Raw genomic sequence first — 27876 nt, 5'->3', positions numbered from 1 at the left:
AATGACCCATTTTAAATACACATTCACCAGAGGTGAAGTATCCCTTTAAGGTGCCTACCAATGTCCCACGGCCTATACAGTAGGTAGTCAACAAAAATGCCTATTACCACCGAGAATGCAGCGTTAAATACAACCCAGTCACATGTTACACTCGTTTGCGAAATCACCACCAGGTGCGCAAAGAGACTGTTTGCAAGATTGTTCAGTAAGTTTTTACTTGTAAATGAAGATAAAATAATTAAATGAAATAACAATAGTAATATTATAACATTTAATCTTGGCTAATTATTACTGTTACAGTGAAATATTACAGTGACGACAACGCATGAAGCGTGCTTACATTTCACCAAACTTTACACTTGGCACAATGCAGTCAGGCAAGTACCGTTCTCCTGGCAACTGCCAAACCCAGACTCGTCCATCGGATTGCCAGACAAAGAAGTGTGATTCGTCACTCCAGAGAACACGTCTCCACTGCTCTAGAGTCCAGTAGCAGCATGCTTTACACCACTGCATCTGACCATTTGCATTGCACTTGATGTAAGGCATGGTTGCAGCTGCTCGGCCATGGAAACCCATTCCATGAAGCTCTCTACGTACTGTTCTTGAGCTGATCTGAAGGCCGCACGAAGTTTGGAGGTCTGTAGCTATTGACTCTGCAGAAAGTTGGTGACTTCTGCATATATGTGTGTATATATATATATATATATATATATGTATGTATGTATATATGTGTGTGTGTATGTAGACTGTAGTTAGAATCATGAACCCCTCATACATTTCTACTTGCTTATTTTTTTAAGTGCTATTGGGAGGTGTGCTATTGTCATTCTAGAGAGCGTTTGATTAGACACAAATTTGTGCAGGACATGATCAGTATTATTTGGTCCATTTGTTGGTTTTCATATCCTGTTTCAACATATTTTAGGCTTGTCACACTTTTCCCCACTCCACAGCACTTGCACCCTCTATTTTCACTGTTGTTTTTAAAACATCTATTCATATTAGAAAATAACTGAGTGATAGTGCAGTGTCTCTGACAATGCACGCTCCTGCTTTGCGTCAGTTACACTCTCATGGTTGGATGTATATGATAGATCTTCAATGTGTCAAAACCTGTCAGAAACAACTTAGAAAAAAAACACATGTCAATGAATTTTATCTGCCTTTTGCGTTTGTGATTTATGGCCTGTCTGTTATGATGGCGGCACAGGCATTGTGTGATAAATGTGCTGTTACGGTTGTCTGTTTGTTTCTGAGAGGGAGTGAGTCAATGCAGTGGTCATGTGACTGGGCTCGATCAACAGTGGGGTGGAGTGAAGTGGTGGATGGGGAGGTTATGACACTCAGGTCATGCTCTACAGATGTGTTTACTGAATGTTAATGAGAGGTGAGTCAACCGTTTATACAGCAGCATCTGTGGCAGCAGGCTTTGGTATTGTTATACTACTATTTGTAGTTTTAAAAAAAATAAGTAGAATTTATAAATGTTTAAAAAATATAAAATAAAATACAATTAATTAAATGACTGCTGTTAAATGCAAAAAATTTTGCAAAACACAACCTATTTAATTATAAGGGATTTAGAGGGTCTTGTGAAACTGAATTACTGCCAGTGTAATTTTGTAATATTTTATATACTATTAGTATTATAGTAATATTTTAAGTTGAGGCTTTTAATTCCTTTAGATATCATTCTAACCTACCCAATGTGTGTTATTGTGTGATGTTTGATGGCAGTTTGGAAAAGAAAGGGTTACTGCAATTAATGAATGTAAATAGAGGGTAATAAGTGAAGTGTGACCTGTTAAATCCCAATGAAGCAGTCCCAGTGGCCTCACCTGATTGCTTCATTTCCTTCACACACATGCACACATTGAGCCTTTAACATTCATTTAAATCTAAAAGATTAAAGCTATTTTTGAGACGAGTATATGCCTGTTTGCTTCAGATAAATAACTAATCCAGTTTCTTAACATGAATGAGTTTAGCCTAATTTGTAGGGGTGCACGATTCAGAAAATGTCACGATTCGATTCGATACCGATTTTTTGTCTCAAGATTCGATTCAAAATCGATTTTCGATTCAAAAACGATTCTCGATTCAAAAAACGATTCGCAGTATATAAATGTAGTTTACTTTTTCCTATGTGATTGATTGCAGTAGACACAATTTAAAAGAAAAAAAAACACAACAAATTAAATGTAGTTTGATATTACTTTATATGTTTTTATACAAAAATAAAAACTTTTGCAACTAAAAAGTGCAAAGTGCCAAGCTTTGGCCAGCTTACATTTAATTCAAGTTTAAAATAAAACTTAAATAGAAGCTTTTACATTTAGCTTTAAAGTGCTGTAGTCAGATCAAACAAACAATTATGCTAAATGTGGTTTAAGGACTACTTCAGCTACCAGGCTGACTGTTGAAATGTGAACTCGACTGGGCACATTGAACTTCCTAAAAATATATATTAATGTCATAGAACCCTTGCGAAATTATTTTAAATAGATTTTAAAAAGCCACCGCTACTGGTAACATCTATGGTTAGATTGATTTGTTTAGATCCAGTGAAGTCGTTCATAGGCGTAATTTGCGGGTATCTCCAGTAAACTAGCAGACCATTCAATTAGTTCGCTATTAAATAAGAGATCTGTTGTTTTTGAAATCAAGCTGCACGCTCGTTGCCGCTGCTATGTGTCATGGATACAGTGTTCTCTGTGGCTCGCGCAGTCTTCACGATCGGACGCGCGCTTCAATCTATCGCCGTTGTGGAGACTCCGGTAAAATCACAAAATAAAAATGCTCACAAACGTGATGAACATATTCGGTTTTGATGAGAGAGAGAGAAAACACTATACGAGTGCGGTTTAGAACCCGTAAGCTCTGACACGCTTGGCAAAAGATCTACAGAACTCAAACATAAGATCTGCGGATCGATGCATTTATTCACGGGTTGAGCAGAGAGAGGCTGCACAGTTTGACCAGCGGGCGGCAAGAACTTGCAATGTAACTATTTATCAGACCGGCCCTCGCAGCCTCGAAACACTACCGGACCACCGGTAAAAGTCCCGACTCACCCGATTGCCACTCCACCCGTGCACGCCATTAAAAAAAAATATATGAATCGATTTTTGGAATTCTATGAATCGATTCTGAATCGGTAAAGATTGAATCGCGATTCAAATGTGAATCGATTTTTTTGCACACCCCTACTAATTTGGCAGAACCGCAGCAGGTGTTTAACTGGGTTATGTCCTTACGCCCCACTTACCGATTCCCTGCTGCTTGATCTTTGATGTGATGTTCACTGTCATCTGCAATTGTGTATTTTCATGAGTCTGCCAACTGTGGTCAATAGGGTTGCAAAATTCTGGGAATTTTCAAAGATGGAAACTTTCCATGGAAATTAATGGGAATTTAAGGGAATTAACAGGAATTTATGGGAATAAAGTGGGAATTTTCAAAGTTGAGGGTTGGCTCTTCATAGGGAACATATAGTTATACATATAGTTGAGGAAAGTATATTTTAGCATAATCTTGACTAAAACAAACAGATGCCATTCAAATACACTTGAATATCCATGCCATTCCTCAATCACATGCACATAGAACACTGCTTACTGCATGGCTATTGAGACCACACCCCCTACTGGCACTGTGCATGCCTCCATCACATGTACTGAAGCCCAAAGCACAAGACTATTGAAGGCACACATTTGAGCCTGTGGACTAAACAAAGTGAAGTACGTTTTGATGAATACATTTGTATGTGATATTTGCAATTTAAACATTTAATAAATATATTTCCCTATAATATCATCTAGTAGCAATGCTGATAAGTTAGATGCAAAATAAGCTAGCATAACTTTATTTACCACCTAAGGCAGATGCTAGCTACCTCATGTGGCTGTTTTTCTCTGCCTCCTGCAATATGTTTTCAAGATCATTGCAGTTGTTTAGCTAGCCTTATTATTTATGTATCTGTTCATGTCTGTTGGATTTAAGTTATTACAGCGCGTGAATTCATCAGTTTCTCCCGAAATACATGAAAGTGGCCGGTGAACTGAAAATGATCGATTACATTACAATGAATTCCCAGTTAGTTCCCCTAAATTCCCATTAATTCCCATAGAAAGTTTCTAATATGGAATATTTCCAAAATTCCCCAGCTTAACTTCCCATGGAAATTTACCGGAAACTTTCCGGAAATTTACCGGAAATTTTCCGCACCTTTGCAACCCTAGTGGTCAATAATTTACTTTTCCTAAAAAAAACTTTTCCTTCATCTTGTTATTTATTGATGTTTTGTAGTTCCAGGCATGCACACTTCTTAGAGCTCAAGTATGTATTTAAATTATGGATACACCGATGCATCAGCCAATAATTGATATTGGCCGATAAAAGCAATTATTTTCACTATCATCCATCAGCTGATTGTTTAAAAACAGCCGATGATAAGGGCCGATTATATCCTTTCAGTCAAAAGGAGGTGGAAAAATGTGTCAGACTGCTCAAACTCATACTGTGTGTGAAGAGAATTTTCCTTGTTGAATTTAGGCCAAGTTAACGCATGTCTCATGTGTTTACCTCAGGAAAATTATCCAATGTTCACAGTTTGTTAGTTAGCTATCAAAAACACTAGAGAGGAGCTTATTTACTGTTAATTATAAATGTATCTTTGAATCAATTTGTCATGAAGACAATTGTTTATGAAAACTGCCATATGCAACTGAGCTGTATACAAACATTTCAGTTTTTATTTGAGTGTATTATATCTAAAAATAAATAGCATGTTGATTATAGTACTTTGGGTTTTGTTGTTAATTTTATTCTCTAATATTACAGTATTGTACCAAATGAGAGAGTTCCCAGTATAGTTTACAGCCTTAGTTGGGAGATATTCTCTAATATTACAGTATTGTACCAAATGAGAGAGTTCCCAGTATAGTTTACAGCCTTAGTTGGGAGATATCCCCACTCCCCCCCCCCCCCCCCCCCCCCTCCCCTTAAGAATATCAAAGATATCATTCTCAGCTATTGGTATATCGGCTGAGAAATGTAGTATTATGCATCTCTAATTAAAAACATAAACAAAACAAAAACAGAGAGGATTATGCTGATTGTAGCATCCATGGTTACAGTAAGCTTAAAATTGCACTCAAGTACATATAGCAGAAAGTACAAATTGCACATGCAAATCCATTAAATGCAGTCATGAGAGTGTACGTGAATAGAAAACAATGGGACTGCAGATTTATTGATCATATTACTTTTGTTGGCACCCAACATACTTTGAAAGTACATTTCAAAGAAATGTGATGTATTTATGATGTTGCAATACCTGGCTAGTAATGTTTTTATGTTTGTTTATATTATCCCATTTATTATGCAGCCAGTGTTAATTTTACGCCATGTCTTCATCTTTTCAGCAATTCCATACGTATCTGCTAGGGCTTTGAGTATATGTCTCTCATTTTACTGTCTGCATATTGATGTTGCTAAGCAGAAGGACACGGACTGGACAGGATTCAGGTCTGATGTCTTTCTCGGCTTTATGAGTTTCATTAGCAGGTATTTAGCGGAACTCAGATTAAATTGCTTGTTAAGGCTTGAGCTCATTATAGCAACGGTCTCCAAGCACCTTTGTCCCCAGTGAAACTCGTGCCTGGTACAGATTAGTGCAAAATTCTCCATGTACCATAATCGCAAGATTCTTTTCAAGGCGTTCTACTGTAGTAAATAATTGTGTGGTTTTGTGTATCCCTTAAATGTTTTACCTTTTTATCTAGTTTTGAATTATGCTTGCCTGTGAAAAACTCAATGTGAGGATGGTTGTTGGGGTGTTGATATGCAGTTACTGGGGTGTTCTAGGTGGTTGACTTCCTGTCTGAAGTCTTTAAGGTGTTTCTGAGGGGTTTTAGCATGTTGCTATGTGGTTTTCTGGGTGTTCTCAGTTTTTTGCTGGGCTTTTTCAGTGGTGATGCTAGGGTATCATGACTATGGAGTTGTAAATGTTCTGTGTGGTTGTCAGGGCATTTCTGTTTATTTTTGTTTTAGTTTGTTTTAAATTAAACTTATGTCAGTTATTTGCCAAGGCAATATTTTAAATGATCTAAGTTTTTCATTTTGTATTTATATTTGATGTATTTCAGCTTCATTTTAATGAATGAAAACTCATTTTTGACAGTTTTAGGTTAACTATAACTATTTAGTCCACTGCTACGCAGTTGCTAGGTTGTAGCTTACAAGTCTATGTGATATCCTGTTCTCTAAATATAGCTCAAGTCCTTCCTTCATTTGTCTGTGGGATTTGCCCATTTTATAGTCTGACAGGTGAAGTCATAATTCTGATTACTTGGGAAAAACAGCACCCCTCTTCTGAATAAGCCACATGATTTGTTATTATTCACAGATACCCAACTATGAGAAATGATTATGTTTGCCTTAGCAAACACTAATGAAGTGACTTCATGTCTTGGTTTCTCTTTGAAGACTTGTCCTTTTGAGACATTTATGGCTTATCGTATAGAAGAACATTCACACAGTTTATGCTGCAGTGTAATTGGGGAGAACAGGCAACGTGAATGATGGTCAACAGCCCTGCTGCAGATAGGAAGTGCTGCATGTAGACTCCTCTGATTGTGCTTTGCTGACGTAAGGCTGCTTGTTTGGTGGAGGAGGGGCATGTAGGTCTGTTTAGTGCTGGTGCGTGAGCGACAGGGGAGGGGGAAAGGATTGTCGCCCAGCCTCCTTGCCCTCCACAGGCAGTTGATGATCGCATCTGACAGCTCGGGTGGAAGTTGAACAGCTCCGAGCACTAGGTCCCCTGTATCTACTCCTCTTCTGTGACTAGCTCTCAGCCGGTTTCTCCGCACCAGAGCCTGGCTTTGGCTCTTTGTCAGCGCATGGGGGTGCGGGCAGGCAGACGACGTGAATATATCATGTACACAATAGAGTGAACGAGCGCAGCGCGACCATGAAAGCCCAGCGGGAGAGACTGAGGATTCCAGGGTTGACATTGGAGTGAGTATTTTCCCTTCTCTCTCACATGTTTTCTGGCTGCGATGACAGCAGACTGTTTATCTGCAGTGTGTCTGTCGCTGTAGTGGTGACAGCACATCTGAGCAGTGCAGCATTACCACAGTAGCAGCGTCTGCAGCATGTGTTGAAGGGTAAATATAGGCTTGCTAGCTTGTGTAGATCCAGCTAGTGTCCCTTTGCGATGGCTTTGCATGTGATTTTGATAGCAGAGGCTCATGTTTAGATAAAGAATGATGATGCTAGATCAATATTGGATCATCTTCTAGTCACGGCTTGTCAGACTTGAGCCAGAAGGAATTGTGCAGCAGCTGCCTTTCTGTTTGGCTATGCTCCTATCTGCGTATTTATAGTTTTTGATCTCCGTCACTTATTGAATCATGTGGCTGTATTGCCCCTACAGAAGGCCTGATTGTTTGTCAACCTGTTAGCAGGTCAAAGACGCCACCGTACTGTTGCGACATAACATAAACAGTTAATATCTCGTCATATTAGATTGGCCTTTGACGTTTCGATAAGATGAGGCGCCTTTGTTTTTGTTTACAGGGGTCGCAGCAGATGCATGTTTGCGGCTATGATCAGGTGTTGCATCATGGCTGCTGTTGCTAAGGATACAGATACATGCGTATCTCCTGGACATGTCAGCTCAGCAATTTTGCCTTACATGTTTTGTTTCTCAATGAAGGGGCCTTCGTAACGCTTGATAGAAGAAAGATGCTTGTAGATTAACAGTGGTGATTTTTATTTTTACCGATGTTAATTTAAATGTGCGCATGTGGCTAGTCTGTATATCAACAAGTGTACAATCCAAAACCATTTCATTCTTAGGCAATGGAATGTAATGGACCAATGTTGTGGTAACCCTTTTTGCAACGCAGCATTTTACCGAAAAAACCTTTAACAGTCATGCATGACGCTGCTCTGTGGTTAATGCATGCAAGCTTGTGTGTCTCTGCATATAAATAAGCTCTAAACTTCAAAGGCTGCATCCTGAGAGAGACTGTTCTTGTTCATGATGAACATTCACAAAACTCAATTTGACTTCCAGCCTCACTCCACGAAGCTTGAGCCCAACTCCCACAAGCCCTTGCAGCCCATGCAGCCCGCTGCACGCGTTTCATTTTTGGAGGTAAGCGCGTGCTTCTTTCACATAGCCATTTTGTTTTGAGGCTTAATATGTTCAAGGCTCTGTGTTCTGCCACTGAAAATGAAAGCATGGAGTTCAGCGATCGAAACTGCACAGGGTCTCCATTCATTTATCTCTTTTGAGTTTTATTATTTTTTTACATTCAATGCCTTTGATTGGGATTTCATTTTCTAAAACTGTAGGGAATAGCATTGTTCCTTGTGCTTATATAACGTTCTTAGTGTCACCCCCTTCCTCCAATCTTTTTGGTGATTCTCTCATTCACCCTCTTTTATGTGATAAATAGGATTTGCTGCTTTGGACATTGAATATTTTGTTGGAAAGAGCTCTGCACCATTTTTGTGGAAACCGTTACTAGGTCATTTCAAATTCTAAAAATGAAGAACTGTGGCAGTGAATTCTTTTTACCACTAAGACAAAGGAAGCGTACTCTCACTTTTTGAAAGACTTTTTGAATAGCACTAATAATTGGTTTTTGCAGGCTTGACAACACAAACCAATTGGAACAGTTTTAAAGGTTAGAATACATTTCATGAAGAGTTTCCACAAAACATATTAATGTGACTTAAAAAAATTGAATAGGGCTAATTTATTTTAATATATTATAATAAAATATAATATACAATTTAGGACTGCAATTTATTGCAATGAAACCACACGCTATTTGTCAAAGGCTGCAATTATTTTCTGCGCAGCTTGTCAGTGCAGTGCGGCTGATCGGTAGTAAATGAAAGCCAGAGGGCGTCTCATGCAGACACGCCAAATATGCCCCGCCGCTTAAAGGTATAGCGGAGGATCTTTCCGAATTTTAGAGAAGACCCGCCCTCTCCAGTTTTTTTTTAAAATGCACATGCGCAACACTCTATTTGCTCCCGAGAGGGAACGCCTATTAAACTTTTACTAGCAGTGATTTTAAATGGATTTCTCCAAATAGCATGACAAACTTTACCTGTCTAGTAGAATCTTCGCGACTGCGGCATCAGTGAGCCCAACCTGGGCGTTTAGCGCACGCCAGTGTGTGAAATATTCACCCAAAATCACTCTGGTCTTGTTTCTATATTCTGCGGCCTTTCTCTTCTTATCATACACTTCGTATTCATTTTTTCTCTTTCGACCCTCAGCCATTTTCAAAGGAATGGCTGAAACCGTAACTCATCACACATAATACACCTGAAAGTGCACATGCGCAGAAAGCGAAAACTACATAGGGACGAGCACGTACGACGGCCTTACGTAAACATATCACCAGAATGATTGACACTTAGGTGGACCAATAGTATAGGCTACCCACCCGGAAAAAGAAAATCCTCCGCTATACCTTTAAGTACCATAACGCGCATCATTCCAGGAAATCCATATCGCTGTAGCTAAACATGACTTATAAACTCACGACTGCCTTATTATGTATAAGAAACCACATCATCTCACAGAAGGATGCTCAACTGTCGTTATGAAGTGAGTTTGGAGTAAAAGCATGTTATTAAATGTTGTCTTTTGTTGGACAAGAGACAACAAAAGCTTTGAAATCACCAATGGTAACCAGGGGTGCCATAAGATAACCAGAGGTCCCTGAGCTACAGCATTGTAGCTCAGCACAAAATATATTTTAGCTTCTTGCCAATTATTTGTATCAATTTATTTTGTCGATACGCCGTTTAACATTTACAACACTGTGTTTATGCTGAGTAATAATATGAGTCAAATCTAGGGCTACGTCCACATTAATCCGGATACATTTGAAAACGGCGTTTTCGTTTAAAAACGCTCTCCGTCCACACCTAGCGTTTTCAGGCGTTACCAAATACAAACCAAATACAATTTTGTATTTTAACATGTAACAATTCTGTAATTAATGTTCTAATTATTAAAACCAAGATCATCAATTTAGTTTTTTAAAACATTTTTACATCTATTCCAAAATAATAACTAAAGACAGTAACAATTTAAACAATATATGGTATATTTAACTGATGTTCAGCTGTTCTTTCAATTGTCAACTCCTTTTCGGATCATCAGTCATCAACCTCTGTAAACACTGGTCACCCAGACACGAAGATGTACCTTTTAATTTTACCAAGCTGATTACTCACTAAAAAAAAACCCACAGTCATCGTGTTTTCAGGCCATTTCAAGGTTTATTTTGATGTGACATAAAGCGGTGATATCTAATTGAGTAAGTTATTTAATTACTTTTTAATTAGTCTTCCATTAACTCTGATTTGCGAACAAGGAGCACACACAAAAATAAGAGGTGGAATTTATAGTACAAACCAATCATATCCAATCATAGCGCGATGGAGGCATTGCCTCATTTCACGTGACTTTCCCCCATTCATTCTCAATAACCCCCACCAAACCACCACACGTTTTAGGGGGTCTATTAAAACTCAATAGGCAAGAGAGACTGTGTTACTTTAGAAAAATGAGTTGAAAATTATTTAAATATGTTTTGATGTCACATTTTGTTTTTATTTTTGTAATATGGATTATTTTCTCATCCAATTTTTTGAGGATGCTCTGCCTTCCTTGCCTCCTCTTAGGAAACACCCCTAGTTTACAGGAATGGTATAAAAACCATGAATTAAACAAATAATTAATTATTCATTAGATCAAAAAACCCAGCCAGCACTGAACACAGTGACTGGATCTGAAACCTTGAGATGACACACAGATTAGATCCACGCTTTTGTAAGTTACTGAACCCGCGTTCAGCGCAGAGCAGCTCTCTCAGTGCGTATGACGTTACAGAAAACTAGTTGTCCAGTCTGGTTCCATTCACACAGCAGAGCTTCTCCGAAAAGCAGTTGCGAGTCTTGAAAAAGTATGGGTGTGTGAGTTTTTTTAATAGAATACGGTTGTCACTGCTGTAAACTTCCATATATATAGAAATATTTTTTTTTTTAAATATAATTTTCCTGCAAAGTGTAGGTCCCTGGGCTTTAGCCCATTGAAGCCTGTGCGTTAATGCGCCCCTGATGGTCACAGGAGACTAATTTGAGACATGTTGCTACCTGTAAACTGCAATGTGTCTCAGCTCACCCTCTTGTAATCGGATCACTAAGGCTTGGTATAAACAGGACCAGTGATTGCTGGAATCTATACTCATTCCCTTGGAACAAATCTGAAAATCATCACGTTTTGTTGAAGCTTCCTTTTGTTTCACAAAGCTCACTTTGTAGCCTATTCTGGAATTCTCCATTTAAAGCCCTAATGATGAAGCCTGAACTGTGAAAGGCACAGTCAATCAAGTCATCAAGAAAGTCTTTTTTGGGTAGCTGATGAAGTGGGTCATTGAGCTGTTTGAACTAGTTTGATTAGTTGATGTTTACACACAATCGTCTGAGACCAGTAAACGGTGGAACTGTTTAGATGAAAAGAAGGTCATGACTACATTACAGAACATTTGCATGCTTTCTGAAAACTATTCCTCCTCGGGATGCTGATTGGTAAAAATGCAATTTTAACTAACTTTCTCAGGCATAACTAAAAGGTGTTTGCTTTAGGGCAAAATAAACAATCATGACTAGTCCTGTAAGTCAAAATAAATAGTATCACTAATGTCCGAAGTACTATAGAGAGACTAATATTTTATTTTACTCTTAAGTGTAAAGTTTTAAAATTTCAGTTGGAAATTATGCTGTACTGCTAAGTCATTACTTGAGTGCTGTTATCTTTTAATAGTGTGCCCTGTTATATTTGGTTTTCCATGTTTTGCTCGGCATTATGCACAGTTTGCCACACAATTCTAAGTATACCCCATTGACTGGGAAGGCTGATGAATCTAGTGGATCTTTCTTTTCACTTAAATCACTCACATGTCTGCTGTTGTCTTTATAGACAAGTGAGGTATCCTCTCAGCTTTAAGAGCTACCTTGCACTTTGTTGAATCAGAGCACTGGTTTTCTTTTCTGGTTCTTCCTGTCCAAATAAGAACATAGAAAATGGTGCATATACTGTACATATATAGAGCACGGGCTGACACAGAAGAGAGTGGGCTTGGATTGTTCCCAGGTTTCTTAAGTTCCTATAGGTCACTAGTCTTGCAGGAAGAGATAAGAAGTCATGAGACTTCACATTTATTGAGCTAGACTTTGCTCACTTCATCCGTGACCAGGGTCCTCATTATTATGTCCATATCTGAAGCATTATTTGAGGGTTTGATCAGTTTTCTGTGTGCCTGGCTTAGGCATATGTTCTCTCAGGCCTGTACTAAGTGCACCTTAGTGGTTAACACTGAATTCAACAGATAATTGTCAAGACCGAGCGGCCCCATTCCACCCCACCAAGTTCATCTGTCATGTGTCAGGGAGGTTGAGCCTCGTGTCCCTGCCTGCCAAAAGAGCAGATTGAAGAACAGAACAGGAGCAGATCAAAGGTGTTGAAGTGGAAGAGAGAGGGTGGTTTTCCTCATATGGCAGGTCCAATTAAGAAAAAAAAAGAAGGGAAAAGAGGTGGACCTGCACATGGTTACGGTTGAAACGCTGTCCATTTCAAATGGCCCTAGGGGTTCTGGAGCAGGGCCAGACAGGGAGAGCCGTGATTGCATTCATTGCGTCGTCTGCTGATGATGCATTGCTCCTCTGACTCACACCCCCTCTCTTCCTTTCCTCTCCCCTCCCTGCCTCAGGATGTGGTACGGTAGGTGCCTGTTACATGATATGGAGCATTCTTGACTCTCAATGAGTCTACAGGATAGCGGTAAAGCCACACAACTTTCACATCAAAACAAAAAGTCATCCTGCTGGAAGTAGTCCTGTTCCTCTGTCCCAGAGGCATCCAGCGTTCGAGCAGGAATGGATATGACCCGAATAGGAAGCAGCTCAGAGAAGCTTTCTCGCTATTCGATTTAGGACACTTCAAAGGACACACAGTCCCCTTGACAGCCTGTGCATGCTGCAGCGAGCAGCAGATGTTCCTGGACGAAACTCTGTAGTGGCAGAGCGTTGTGCTGGGAGGACTTCCCAGGACTCTTGCGCTGGGTGCCTACTTCTCTTGGAAGCCAGGCATTTCTCCTCACTCTCTTTTTTAAGACAGCTCAGAGCACTCTGGGGTCATGACTTTAGGACAATGTCTGATTCCAGCTTATGGACTATGCTCTCCAACTTTTCTATGCCTCACTTTATCAGTGGAACAAGTCTATGGCGCTCCAAAAGGTAATCAAGTTCAGGTTGATTGTTTGTCGCCACTTTGCAGTTTTGTGGGTTTGGGTTTTTAAGTCTTAGAACTTCATCAAGAATTAAGTGAGTTGAGGTTATAGACAAGAACAATATGGTAATGCAGGTGCTGTGTTTTCTATTGTGTTAAATTTCCTTTGTGAATTCTGAACTGGAGTACCTCGTGATTGTAATCAGGATGTTTTTGTTCAGTGCATGCAGCAGGCACAAAAGATGTTTACATACAGGAGTAATTACCATGCATTTGTCTAAATATGCATGTTGAATGTGAGGAAAATGAATAGTCCTTTAAATCCTCTTGAGCATTGCTGGCTGTCTCTGTGTTATTTGACGGATACAGTCGTGTACACTGCTTTTGCAGTTATGTGCTGTATCCTTTTCACCTCTCATGTGACAAGACCAAACCTTCACCAAAAGGCCAACCAGCCATAGATATCTCTGCTATCAAGCATGCATGTGCATTTCTGTTTTTCCTTCTTGCACACATTTTAATCCTGGGAATGACCCATTTTACCGTTGATGATACAGATGATCCGATTAATGTCCTCAGGATGAGTAAATCTGACTGAATCTGTCATTTGTTTGAAGTGAATTAGTTGTGGAAAACATGCAAGACATGATTGTGCATTGTGCTTTCTTCACAGTGCTGTGTTTATTGATTTGTACTGGGTGGAGGGTTCCGTAATCTGTCTTTGTGTAATAACTGTGATAATAACACTCAGCTATGAAACCAAGAACAAGGCTTTCCTCATGTCTTATTTAGTAAAATTATACAATAACTAAATGTTATATTATGTATCTCTTCTTAATTCATAAAACTGACCTTGATTAGGCTCTTGGCTCCTCAAATATGTCCTTGTATTCAATCATGTTTTTAGAGTACAGAATGTTTTTTTCTGACTATTGTTGACATTCTGAGTCTTCTGACATGTTGGCCATGAAGTTTGTTAACATGATATAAATTAGTGACACTTGCAAAGTAATTTAGGTATTAGATATTTATATTGTTTCATTTCTGTATTGAATGGCATGGGCGGATGCTGTGCAGATCGTACTTCAGGGCGATGTTTAGAAGGGAAGTTACTGGATGTTTCTCTAGGGCTTTATAAATTGGGCATCATATAATTCGCATTTATTAGCATTAGCACTGAAATTAACTCAAAGTATTAATTTTATGATTTGGTAGGAGAGCCAGGAAATGAATGTGAAAGAGAAAGGGTCACGGAAAAAAAGATATGACTGGATTCAAACGATACATTCCCAGGATTACTACTGCTGAAGCATGTGTAAAGCACATGCACCAACCACATTGTCATATAATTTAGCAGAGACTGTTTATATGCAATGAACAATGATGGATTTAACTCTTTGTAAATTAAACAAAGGACTAACTGAGGACAAGCCAAGACCATTAAAGAGACAACTTCACAATTGGCTTTTGTAACGTGACTAGTCATTCAGGCATTTACACACAGCGACGGAAGCAAAATGTCTGTTGTCAAATAGCATAACATTGACTGATACTTTGATTCAGTCATTACGTTGCTTATAGTCATTTCTGTGTGGGTTTTTTCCAGATGTAGCATGAGTTATTGAATTTGTCATCATAGCTACAGTAAGAAGTATGGAGCTGAGCACTGTTCATTTCTAATCTGCCTGTGTGTAAGAGCTGTATAAATAGCAAAATCTGATCCTCTTTAACTGAGCGCTCATGAACCAGATATTATACTGAACCATGCCTCACATTTAAAGGGGTATTTTCTTTCTCTTTTAAAGTAACTTTCACATCTCAAAATTCTTTCACAGGTCCAAAACACCATTTATTGCAAAAACAGCTTGTCATGAAATCTTAACATTGTAACAATGAGCTCACAAAAGTGACTTCAAAGGTTTACTGTACATAATTTTACATATCTGAAGTCTAAGGGTCAGATTAAAGGTGAAAAATGGTCATGTAAAACTAAAGTGCAACTATATATTTGGTGCAAGAAACCTTGTGGTGGGCTTCAGGAGAAAATATTAAAACAAAAATGGTACACAAATGTATAATATGGCCCCTTTAAAGTGCTTTATTGCCACTTTTCTTACTTGACATTTATTTTTTAGTCATATAAGAGGCATAGAGTCTTCTGATGCTCCACCTGCAGTAAAATTATTTGAATGGTTTTTGATTTTCTAGCATACAGTATAGCCAAATATCATATTATTCAGAGACATCATGGTTTGTAGTATATTTTTTTTTTTCCATATTCGTCTGCACTGGTAGGTCTTGCTCAAATACTTATGATTGTTGCCTAATTCATCTTAGTTCACTAAAAGCTGGAAAGTGTTTCTTGTTTTCCTAAAATCATGCACATTTTCAGCCAATGTGCTGACCTAGAGAGTAATACTCAACTGTCTTAACCTTAATTCCCATAATAAGCTGTGGCGAATACTTATTTCTCATGGCCTTTTCTTTAATACAGTATTCATGCTTTCAAGTGGGATAGGATAAGTTATGAATCATAGAGATGGCTGAAGTCATAGTTCACTTCCAATGTATGCAAAAGAGCAGCCTGGACATTGTGTTAAATGCATACTTTTCGGTTCCTCAAAAAAAAATTTGAAAGTGAGTATGATGATAGAATTTTCATTTTTGGGCGAACTATTCCTTTAACACCTCCTTGAATGTGATAGATTCACTGACAGTGCTCTTCACAGTCTCTTTGCTGAGGTGTTGATCACAAGGGCTTTGCAATGTCATCTGTGATGTCTGCCAGGCTGCCATTTAGACACCAGCTTTGGGTTCAATGACTAGAGAAGAGGCCAGAGTCACATGCTCAATTCCCCTCTAGGATTTCACCCTGTCCTCCACTACTCTGCTGCTAAAGAATCACTATTCCAATTGCCTATACTTGGGGTTAGGGATTTTTTGCATAGATATGTGCCATATGTGTTATTATTAAGCTATCAAAATCAGTTTTCTGTGGAACAGGTGAAAAATAAAATTATACAGCAGTCCAGAATATCATAAAGACTTGAGGTTGTGCTCTTTTGACATATGAAGACTTCAGATGCAAAAGCCTCTAAGTCTGTCTAAAGTTTTTGTTTAATATTAACATTTTTATCAGGCTCCTATGTATAGGTTTCTACCCAAGTACCGGCATTTCTGAATGGGCTGATGCTGGGATTTAGTAAGTTTGAAATGAAAGTATTTGATGAACGTATACTATGTGCAGAGAGCCTTCACTCAATATTATTATCTCATTTTTGACAGAGGTGGCTTTTAGAGGCTTTTGCTTCGGAGGTCTTCGTATGTAAAGACAATAAGTAATCAGTTACCAATGTTCAGTAGTCTCCCAGAACACCTTAGCAATAATGCCCTTACATCATGGCAAGTGAGGTTTACAAGGGCAAACACAAAAAATCAAGTTCTCTATAATCTGCACTTTGGGATGCTTCAAAACTAAGAATTTCACCAAAATATGACAACTTTGGGGCACTGTTTGTTTTGTAGGGTACCTACAATATTTTAAGATTAGAGTAAACACTGAATAGTTGTGATACATGACAGGTGAGCACATCCGTCTCTGGCTCAGCGCCAGCCAAAGTGCGAACGCAGATTTGAATTTAGCAGTTGATCACGTGACTCACTGGATGTTCTATCAAAAGTAAAAGTATTATTTATTAATTTATTATTTATTAGTCTTTTGGAAGCTGCATTCAAATCCATTTGGCTCAAAAACCTGAGGGGGCACATGCTTGAATGGGCCCCTGGTGCTGAATCTGCCCCTGGCATAGTGTGGATGTGAAATGGTGTTAAATAATTCACTAACGTACAGTAGGAGAGCTAGTTTAATTTTCATGATCTTAGTTTTTCTTGGCATGTTCACAGAGCAGTGTTCGAGGAAATTATATTTGCTATTTACCAATGCAGTTCTAATATAAAATCAATTATCTATAATGGTACATCTGTCGTTATTTACATATGCTACAATGATACTTTATGTAATGACAGATGCACAAATAAAGTACCGGTATTAATGCCTCTCAAATAGTCTTGCTGTTGTCATTTTTCTGTAACACAGTGGTCTGTTCACAAAACACAATTTTTTGGTTTGTTTTTCTAGCTGCAGAACAAGCAACAGAAAAAGTCTAATAGGGAGTGGACAGTCATCAGCCCTTCCTCGACCTCACTCACCTCTGTCATCACACACAGGTAACCAGTTCAGTGTGTTTGTCTGTTTGTGTATGTGCACATATACTGATGGTTTTGATGTCCGTCAGAGTGACCCTTGGATTCTATTTCGCAGTATAGTCCTGCCCATAGTGAAATATCATTGATCCACAAAACCACTAATATAATGAAAACAGCTTTATATTAAACATCAACCTTTTGTTTGGCTCCTTTCTTGGAAATTTGTTGCTTCACACTTGATTAGGGCAAAATCTAATACATACCTATATTACAGAGAGCAGTCTGTTGTACCACGGCCAGGTCCGCAAAACATGATGTGTCTGAGCAGCAATCTTTTGTCTAATTCATGAGCTGTCCGCTAGATCTGTGTCTTACTCATTCTGCCGACTGCGCACACACTGCCCCTGTGCTCTATTGGAAACCTTTAAAGAGCATTCAGCATTACTGTTGATTTAATTACAGTGTATTAATCTGATTAAATGTCACTTTAGTTTTATAGTCATGAAATCTAGAGGCAGTCAACTGGCTCATAACAGCATGTGCTCTCAGATGCCATTTAGAATAGCATTTATAGACTTGAGTTATGAATTATGAGGATAAAGTTTAATACATTTATACGTTGATTTACACTACTTTTCAAAATTTAGGGGTGGGTAAGATTTAAAAAAAAAGTTTTTGAAAGAAGTTTCTTCACCAAGGCACCGTTTATTTGATCAAAAATACAGTAAAAACATTAATATTGTGAAATATTATTGCAATATAAAATAACTGTTTTGAATATACAGTGCTGGTCAGAATTATTTGCTTCCTTGGTAAATATGATCAAAGATGGCTGAATTGAAAGTGGGGGGAAAATCACATTATGAAATAAATGTTTTTCTCCAAAACGCATTGGGAACGATTATTTGCCCCCTTCTATTAAATACTTTTTGCAATCTCCTTTTTCCAAGATAACAGCTCTGAGTCTTCTCATATAATGGCTGAGGAGTTTGGAGAACACCTGACAAGAGATCAGAGACCATTCCTCCGTGCAAAATCTCTCCAGATCCCTCAGATTCCCAGATCCATGTTGGCGCTGCTTCTCTTCAGTTCAGCCCACTCATTTACTATAGGGTTCAGGTCTGGGACTGTGATGGCCATTGCAGTTGCTTGGTTTTGTGCTCAGTGACCCATTTTTGTTTTGATTTTGATGTTTGTTTTTGGATCACTGTCCTGTTGGAAGATCCAAACATGGCCGTTAGAATTCTAAGACAAAAAAAAAAAAAAAACTTTCAAAAAACAACAAAAAAATTAGCTTTTTGGCAGCAAACACTTAAGATGGGTTTGGTTCATACATGGATAAAAAAGTACCCCATGTGTAAAATGAAATGCTCTGGTGTATCTTTAATGCTGTGGGCCTAATTTTCTGCCAGACGTCCTGGACATCTTGTTCAGATACATGGCATCATGAATTCGATCAAATACCAACAGACAGATATAAAATCAAAACCTGACAGCCTGTGCTAGAAATCTTATAACGGGCCATGTTTGGATCTTCCAACAGGACAGTGATCCAAAAACACACATCAAAATCAAAACAAAAATGGGTCACTGAGCACAAAACCAAGCATCTGCAATGGCCATCACAGTCCCAGACCTGAACCCTATAGAAAGTGAGTGGGCTGAACTGAAGAGAAGAAGCGCCAACATGAATCTGAAGGATCTGGAGAGATTTTGTATGGAGGAATGGTCTCTGATCTCTTGTCAGGTGTTCTCCAAACTCATCAGGCATTATATGAGAAAACTCAGAGCTGTTATCTTGGAAAAAGGTGGTTGCAAAAAGTATTTAATAGAAGGGGGCAAATAATTGTTCCCAAGGTGTTTTGGAGAAAAACATTTATTTCATAATGTGATTTCATAAAGGATAAACAATGTGGATGTATTTTTTACAGCCATCTTTGATCATATTTACCAAGGGGGCAAATAATTCTGACCAGCACTGTATTTAAAAATGTAATTTTATTCCTGTGATTGCGAAGCTGAATTTTCAGCATCATTACTCCAGTCTTTAGTGTCACATATTCCGGAAATCATTCTAATATGTTGATTTGGTGCTCAATAAACATTTCTTATTATTTTCCCATTATTGAAAATGTTTGTGCTGCTTATTATTTTTGTTGGAAACAGTAATCCTTTTTTTCCCAAAATTATTTTATGAATAGAAAGTAGAAATAAATTGTGAAAATCTGTACTTTTTATATTAATTAATTGGTAGCGCTTTACAATAATGTTCATTAGTTAACATGAACTAATAATGCACATATGCAATACTGCAAATAATAACAATAATGCAAACTGCACATCTACAGCATTTATTAATCTTTGTTCATATTAATTTCAACATTTACTAATACATTATTAAAATCAAGAGATGCATTTGTTAATATTAGTTAATGCACTGTGAACTAACATGAACAAACAACAAACTGCTATATTTTTATTAACAAAGATTAACAAATAGTCACAAATCAATTGCTCATGGTTAGTTCATGTTAGTTAATACATTAGTTAATGTTAACAAATGAACCTTATTGTAAAGTGTTATCAATTAATTTTATGCATCCTTGCTGAATAAAATAATTTATTTCTTGCAAAAAAACTCCTGTATTATATTTATTTATATATATATATATATATATATATATATATATATATATATATATATATATATATATATATATATATATATTAGGGCTGTCAAATGATTAATCGTGATTAATCACATCCAAAATAAAAGTTTTTTTTACATAATATATGTGGGTGCACTGTGTATAATTATTTTATATATATAAATACACACACATGCTTGTATATATTTAAGAAATATTTTCATGTATATACTGTATATAGATTTATATATAATTTATATTATATATAAATATAAATATTTTATATATAAATAATATTTTTTTCTTAAATATACATGCATATGTGTGTATTTATATATATACAAAATAATTATACACAGTGCACCCACATATATTATGTAAAAAAAACTTTTATTTTGGATGTGATTAATCGTGATTAATCATTTGACAGCCCTAATATATATATATTAGTATACTCTGTGTTATGAATTGTATTTTATACACTACCGTTCAAAAGTTTGGGGTCAGTGAGAATTTTATTTTTATTTTTTGGAGGAAATAAATCAATACTTTTATTTATCAAGGAATAATTAATTTGATCGAAAGTGACAGTAAAGACATTTATAATGTTACAAAAGTCTTTTGAACTTCCTATTCATCAAAGAATCCAAAAAAAAAAAAAAAAAACTGTACAACTGACAGACCAACAACTGTTTCAACATTGATAATAATAATAAATGTTTCTTGAGCATCAGATCCTCATATTATACTGATTTGTGAAGGATCATTTGACACTGAAGACACTGACACTGGTGATGCTGAAAATTCAGCTTTGATCACAGGAATAAATTACACTTTACTATATATTCACACAGAAAACAGCTGATTTACACTGGAATAATATTTAATACTATAACTGATTTTTGTTGTATTTTTAATCAAATAAGCGCAGCCATGGTTAGCAGAAGATAATTATTTTAAAAGTATTTAAAATCGTACCGACCCCAAACTTTTGAACGGTAGTGTATATTGTATTCACTATATCAGCCATTAGATTGGCATCTGATGTTGAAAACCTCAGTTAATATGCAAATTCCACATCATTATTAGTTTATTTCCATTATTTTCAAATAATTTGTCTCTGTTTATCAGTTGTGTGTGAATATCAGTAAATAAGTCACTACTAATGAGCAGCGACCATCAGCAAAGCTCAGGGGCCTCTCTTTATCAACACCGGTGGGGCCACAGACATGGATGTTAATTAACTATTAACTCCTACCCTTATTCAATCAGGTTAATTATCTGTAATTATTACAGGGCAAAAGGCTGTTTTGCTCTAATGGCCATGATTTGGGATGTCCCAGACCCTCAAATGTGGCCATATTGCCAAAAGCAATCCCCTAGAAACAGTGGGGTTCAGCTAATAAGAGTGAACATATGGCGACAATGGTGTGGGGCATTTCTGGCCTGTCTCTAGGTTTAACTCACCCTTATTTTGTTTGTTATTTCTGTTTGTCAAAAAGGCATAATAAAAATACGGTTAAAACTGTTTTTAACTAGTTTTGTGTGACAAACTAAAATGTTGTTATTTACTGAAAATGTTCCCTATCTCTTCAAGAAGAAAGATGGTGGAACTGGATCGGCCATAATTGGAACTGCAGAAGATGATGTCAATAATATTGTTATAAGATTCAATGCTGAGCAGAGAGTATTGTTGGCACAGTAAAAAATTGTGATTTTGATTTTTGTTTTTTTTTAGGCACCAGTCCACAAGACAGCCCTAGAAACTTCTCCCCTAGTGCTTCAGCTCATTTTTCCTTCACACGCAGGTAATGATATGGAAACAGATATGAATGATATCTATATGGGACACCTCAGTTTTCTATATTTCTAAATAATCTACCCAAAATTTACCTTGAGAATGAGAAAAAAAAAAGGAGGGGCCCAAGTCATATCTAGGGACAAGAGTATCATAGAGACTTGGACTGGGCTCTTTTGACTTGGGAGGGCAAGCAAACACCCACAACACCTTAGGATATTATGGTGGTGTGATTACCAGAAAATAAAAATGTTGAAAGATGAACGTACTGTATAAACCAGCGCTCAAAATGCATAATCTGAGAGATAAATGGCTGTATTATTAGAATAGGTGGTCCAGATCTGTCAGGAATATCAGCATATCAGTACAGTGTTCAAGTAAACAATGATCTTTGATGTGAGGAGCGTGTGGCTGATAAAAGCTTCTGGTTTCTGCTTTTGAAAACCTCAGGAGCTGACAGGCTTTCTACAATTTTAGATGGAAACAAATTTAAAACCGTGGTTCAGAAGTTCAGATTTAAACCTGTCAAGTCAAACTCAGTTTGATCAGACAGGATGGGGTGAAAAATGTGTCTTTTGTTTCTAAAATTCTTATAACTTTTTTTTTTAAACTCCAATTACTATTATTTATTTATGTATTTATTTATTATTTTTTACTATTTATAATCCTCTAGTCATGGACTAAGAGCAGACAGGTAATTCAAATTAAGTTTATTGAGCAAATCTCATGATACCTGTCATAAACATGTTCAGGTCAGATTGAAGCTTTTTTTCACACAATGAAGCTTTTTTAGGACCGTAAAAAAAAATTCCAATGTGACATTAGACATCCATACATAATTACTATATGTTCTTTCTTCCTATTATGGGGTGAAATGTGACCTGGATATAAGATTCATGAGATTCACTCTATTATACTTGTACATTTGTCCCAGAAATCAACCATAATGCATCACAAACTTTCCCATGTACATGTTCATAACTGTTTACTGTGGATATTGACATCAAGTGCCTGCATGACCATTTTTGGGATTTTTCTGTATTTACTTTACCCATTTATCTCTCCTCCCATGCAGTGTTTGTGGCATTTGTCTTCCTGTTATTATCATCAGACCATTCAATCAGCCAGGCCCTTTGGAAATTGCACACAGAGCACTGTTCGAAATGATAGCAGCCCTAGCTCATGGATTACACTGCCACTGTCTTTCATCTGATCTACTTTGAAAATAAATGACTCACTCAGCATTTTCCTTTTATCTAGTGTAACACTCGCCTCTCATATCTTGGAGCCAATGCAATCTAGTATATGCAATTTACTGATGATGATTCTATACAGCACTTGTAATTACTTGAGGGTATATGGACTGAAGGATTGTCTGTGTTTGTAGAACTGACGGGCGACGCTGGTCCTTGGCATCGCTTCCCTCCTCTGGCTATGGAACAAACACACCCAGCTCCACCGTCTCTGTAAGTACTGTATGTTTTTCAGATGGTAGAAATATGTGTGCATTCACTGGCAGCATTTTGAAGCAACAAAGTGACTCTTAAGTCATTCGTTTTCAGTGGCTTTTGAAGAGAATCAAGTACTAATGGCCACTTTGGGTAAAATCTTTGTAGAATTCCACCATGTGAAGCAGTTAGATACCTTATTATAGGAAGAAGACCTACCTGCAACCGACCGCAAAGAAATTTGGTGGCATCAAGCAAATAAATCGCTGTCAGTATGAATGCACCATTAAAGTGAACCTAAGGCATTTGAAAATGCCGTTTTCGTTTCGAACCACTCTGTGTCCACTAGTGTTTTCAAGCATTTTCTAAACGTTTCTCATCCACACTGAAACGTCGGAAAACGCTAAAATGCGTAAAACCTCATAAGGTTGATGAGTTGGGCAGGTCATTCCACCAGCATGTAACAGACCAGAAAAAGGTCAGAGGAAGCGACTTTGTGCCTCTTTGAGATGGCACCACAAGACGGCGTTCACTTGCAGAGCGCAAGTTTCTGGATGGTACGTAAGTCTGAAGTAATGAGTTTAGGTAAAATGGAGCAGAGCCAGTGGTTGTTCTGCAGGCAAAAGTCAGTGACTTGAATTTGATGCGAGCGGCAACTGGCAATCAGTGCAATTTTGTGAGGAGTGACGTATGTTCTCTTCGGCTCGTTAAAGACCACTCTAGCTGCAGCATTTTTAATCAGTTGTAGAGGTTTGACAGTGCAAGCTGGAAGACCTGCCAGGAGAGCATTACAATAGTCCAGTCTGGATAGAACAAGTGCTTAGACAAGGAGCATGCTCTTATAGGAAGGGCCTGATCCTCCTAATGTTGTATAAGGCAAATCTGCAGGACCGGGCATTTCTAGCAATGTGGTCTGTAAAGTTCAATTGATCATCAATCACAACTCCAAGGTTCCTGGCTGACCTTGATGGAGTTATGGATGACGAACCTAGCTGAATGGAGAAGTTGTGGTGTAGTGTTGGCCGGGACCACAAGCAACTGCCTTCACAAGGTTTAGTTGAAGGTGGTGGTCCTTCATCCAGCCAGAAATGTCTGTCAGGCAGGCTGAGATGCGAGCAGCAACCGTCGGATCATCAGGCTGGAATGAGAGGTAGAGTTGTGTGTCGTCAGCGTAGAAGTGATAGGAAAAGCCATGTTTCAGAATCACAGATCCTAGTAATGTCATGTAGATGGAGAAGAGAATTGGTCCAAGCACTGAGCCCTGAGGCAGTAGCTAGATGTTGGGTCTTAAACACCTCACCCCTCTACGACACCCTGAAAGACCTTCCCGAGAGGTAAGACTTGAACCATTAGTGCGGTTCCCGAGATGCCCTTCGTTTTTAGGATTGACGGGAGGATCTGGTGGTTAACTGTGTCAAAGGCAGCAGACAGATCCAGCAGGATGAGAACTGAGGATTTGGAAGCTGCTTTTGCCAGTCTCAGAGCTTCAATTACTGAGAGAAGGGCAGTCTCAGTTGAGTGTCCGCTTTTGAAACCAGACTAGTTGTTGTCCAGGATGTTGTTCTGTGTAAGAAAGGAAAAGATCTGGTTGAAAACAACTCATTTAAGTGTTTTTGTGACGAATGGAAGAAGGGATACCGGTCTGTAATTTTCCAGATGTGCTGGATTTAGAGTGGGTTTCTTAAGCAGTGCGTTACCCGAGCCTGCTTAAATGCTGTGGGAGAAGTACCAGTGTGAAGAGGTGTGTTTATGATGTGTGTGAGTGCAGGTACAACTGAGGAAGAAATGGCTTAAAGTAGATTAGTGGGAATAGGATCAAGTGGACAGGTAGTAGGGCGATTGGAAAGGAGGAGTTTGGAGACTTCTGCCTCTGAAAGCAGAGAGATGGAGGGTAGAGTGTGTGTGTTAGCTGGTAAGATGTGTGTGTCAGTTTGTGGTTTGGTAAATTGGCCGCTGATGGGTTCGTCAGCTGTTAGGGTTGATGGAGGAGGAGGAGGAGGAGGGTTGAGAAGAGAGGAGAAGGTTTTGAAAAGCATGTGAGAGTCAGAAGAATTGTTAATTTTGTTGTGATAGTAAGTCATTTTAGCAGTAGAGACATTAGCAGAGAAGGAAGAGAGGAGGGATTGATAAAGACCAAGGTCGGTAGGATCTTTCGATTTGCGCCACTTCCTCTCTGCACCCCTGAGTTTAGAACGATGTTTGTGGAGAACATCAGATAGCCAGGGGGCAGAGGGTGTGGCGTGGGCTTGCCTGGAGGAGAGGGGGAAGAAGTTGTCCAAGCAGGATGTTAAAGTGGAGAAAAGAGTATCAGTTGCACTGTTAGTATCTAGTGTTGAGAGCTGATCAGGTGGAGGAAGTGTGGATGAGGCCAAAGAGGATAGGCGAGAGGGTGAGGTTTCGCCGAAAGGTGACCTGTGGAGGAGTTTGTGTAGTGTTCTGAGGCAGGTTGAGTTTGAGGGTGAGGAGGAAGTGATCTGAGGTGTGCAGTGGAGTGACCAGTGTATGGTCAATGGAGTAGTAGCGCGTGTAAATAAGGTCTTATTGGTTACCTGATTTGTGAGTAGCCGCAGTAGATACTCGTTTGAGGTTGAATTAGGCAAGCAGAGTGTGGAAATCGGCAGCCTGAGGCTTTTCTAGGTGGATGTTGAAGTCTCCAAGAACTATGAGAGGAGTACAATCCTCAGGGAAGGATGAGAGAAGCACATCAAGCTCCTCCAAGAAACTGCCAAGTTGACCTGGTTGACCTGGTGGACCACAACTACAAAATGGATTTTAATAGGCCTAGTGATGGTAATTGAATGCGATTCAAATGAGCTGTTGTCACACAGAGGTGATAAAGGATAAAATTTCCAATCGTTTGAGATTAGAAGACCAGTACCTCCACCCCTTCCGGTCAGACGAGGGGTGTGTGAGAAAGTGAAGTTAGTGGAGAGGGCAGCAGGTGTGGCAGTGTCTTCTGGTCTAATCCATGAATTGATTTAGAGATAGATGTAATGAAATCAGCTTTGTTTACAGCGGACTGGCAATTCCAGAGACCGATGGGAAAAGAGAATGAAGTACTAGAAGACACCGGAAAGGTATGCAGGTTGCTAGGATTGTGCTGCCTCCTACGTGTGACATTTGATTTACGCGTGTTAGTAATAGTAGGGATTTGAAAACGCATAGTGAAAGAGAGGTCACCAACAGAAAGATGCGAAGAAAAGTTGCATAGAAGAGAAAGGAAACAAAAGAAAATAATACTCAAGTGCCTTGTCGGTGTCCTTGCTCAGTGGGAGTCGCGCAGGTAGAGACGCTGGTCTTTACACTCTTCGGTCTTCACACGATGAGGGCTTTACACGAGGGCTGCCGCGGTATACTACTTGCTTTATACTCTACTGAAATGTCGTTATTGAATACAGCTGGACACGCAGCGAAACTGTTTACCTCGTGACTAAACGCGAACAAACGAGACTTCACCAACGAGATTTCAGCTCGTGAGCACAGTAAACAAACAGTGTTTCCTAGTAACTACAACTGCACTTAAATCAAATGAGAAAAATATACAAAACAATTACAGTTACTGTCACCTCCTTTTGCTTGACTCCTTCTTTCTAATAAGTGCTACAAAACACATTGTATAAGTAGCGCGAGCTGGCTTAGGCCACACCTCTCTAGCGAACAAACGAGACTTCACCAATGAGATTTCAGCTTGTGAGCACAGTAAACAAACACTGTTTCCTTTGTGAAGCAAACGAGAGACACGATTATGACACGATATGTTAGCATGTTGCTAAGCTAACAGTATTCCAGTAGTCAAATGCTCTTGTGGGTTCCCACTCTTTTTAACCAATGAATTTACTGATTAACTCATCATAATTTAGTAAAGTGTGTATATATTAGGGCTGCCCCCTAGTAGTCCATTAACCGCAGAAAAAAAACTCCACAAGAAGTGGTGAAATCACGCAGGTTGTATTGGACAGATCGTTATCGGCAGGAAATCCAAACATTCGCCTATCATTCATCGACCTCAAATATGGCTTATCACTTGAAACATGTTAGTAGTAGCAACTTTACAAGTCCGCTCGCTCTTATGCTAACCTAAATAAATGTGCACTATTATTAGGTGCATATTCAAGTGTTTTTGTGGAGAGTGTGCTTACTGTATGACATACAGGCGCCGGCGCGATCACTTGCATTTAACTTAAAATACTCCGTCATTTTTGGTCATACAGATAATAGTAATGCAAACTGTAAAGGGACTACTTTTTTTAAACTCACAATCACAACAAAATGTTGTGCTTTTATAAAATGGTGCTTTCTGTTGATTTGGTTTCCGTGAACTTGAGCGCATCACATAAAATGAACCGGAATTCAGCGTATACTTGCCTCACAGACATGATAAATATATCTATAGAAAGCTTGACATGTCTACATTTGAATGAACAGATTCAACTGGAAAATAAATAT

At 38.4% G+C, this 27876-nt stretch overlaps 1 protein-coding gene across 1 annotated transcript in view; it reads left to right on the top strand.

Annotated features, from left to right (window-relative positions):
- mast4 (microtubule associated serine/threonine kinase family member 4) overlaps positions 1 to 27876 on the top strand; it is a 160972-nt gene that overhangs the window by 107441 nt on the left and 25655 nt on the right. Inside the window, exons 5-7 of the mRNA XM_056265469.1 lie at positions 17469 to 17557; positions 21923 to 21992; positions 23370 to 23448. Coding sequence (XP_056121444.1) covers positions 17469 to 17557; positions 21923 to 21992; positions 23370 to 23448 — 238 coding nt within the window. The remainder of the gene's footprint in view (positions 1 to 17468; positions 17558 to 21922; positions 21993 to 23369; positions 23449 to 27876) is intronic.

Source organism: Rhinichthys klamathensis, unplaced genomic scaffold, assembly GCF_029890125.1.
Source record: "Rhinichthys klamathensis goyatoka isolate OS25496 unplaced genomic scaffold, OSU_Roscu_1.1 h1tg000234l_1, whole genome shotgun sequence".
In the NCBI taxonomy this organism is placed as follows: Eukaryota; Metazoa; Chordata; class Actinopteri; order Cypriniformes; family Leuciscidae; genus Rhinichthys; species Rhinichthys klamathensis.
The sequence above is the reverse complement of the archived record's forward strand: the minus strand, read 5'-3'. Positions and strand labels throughout refer to the sequence as shown.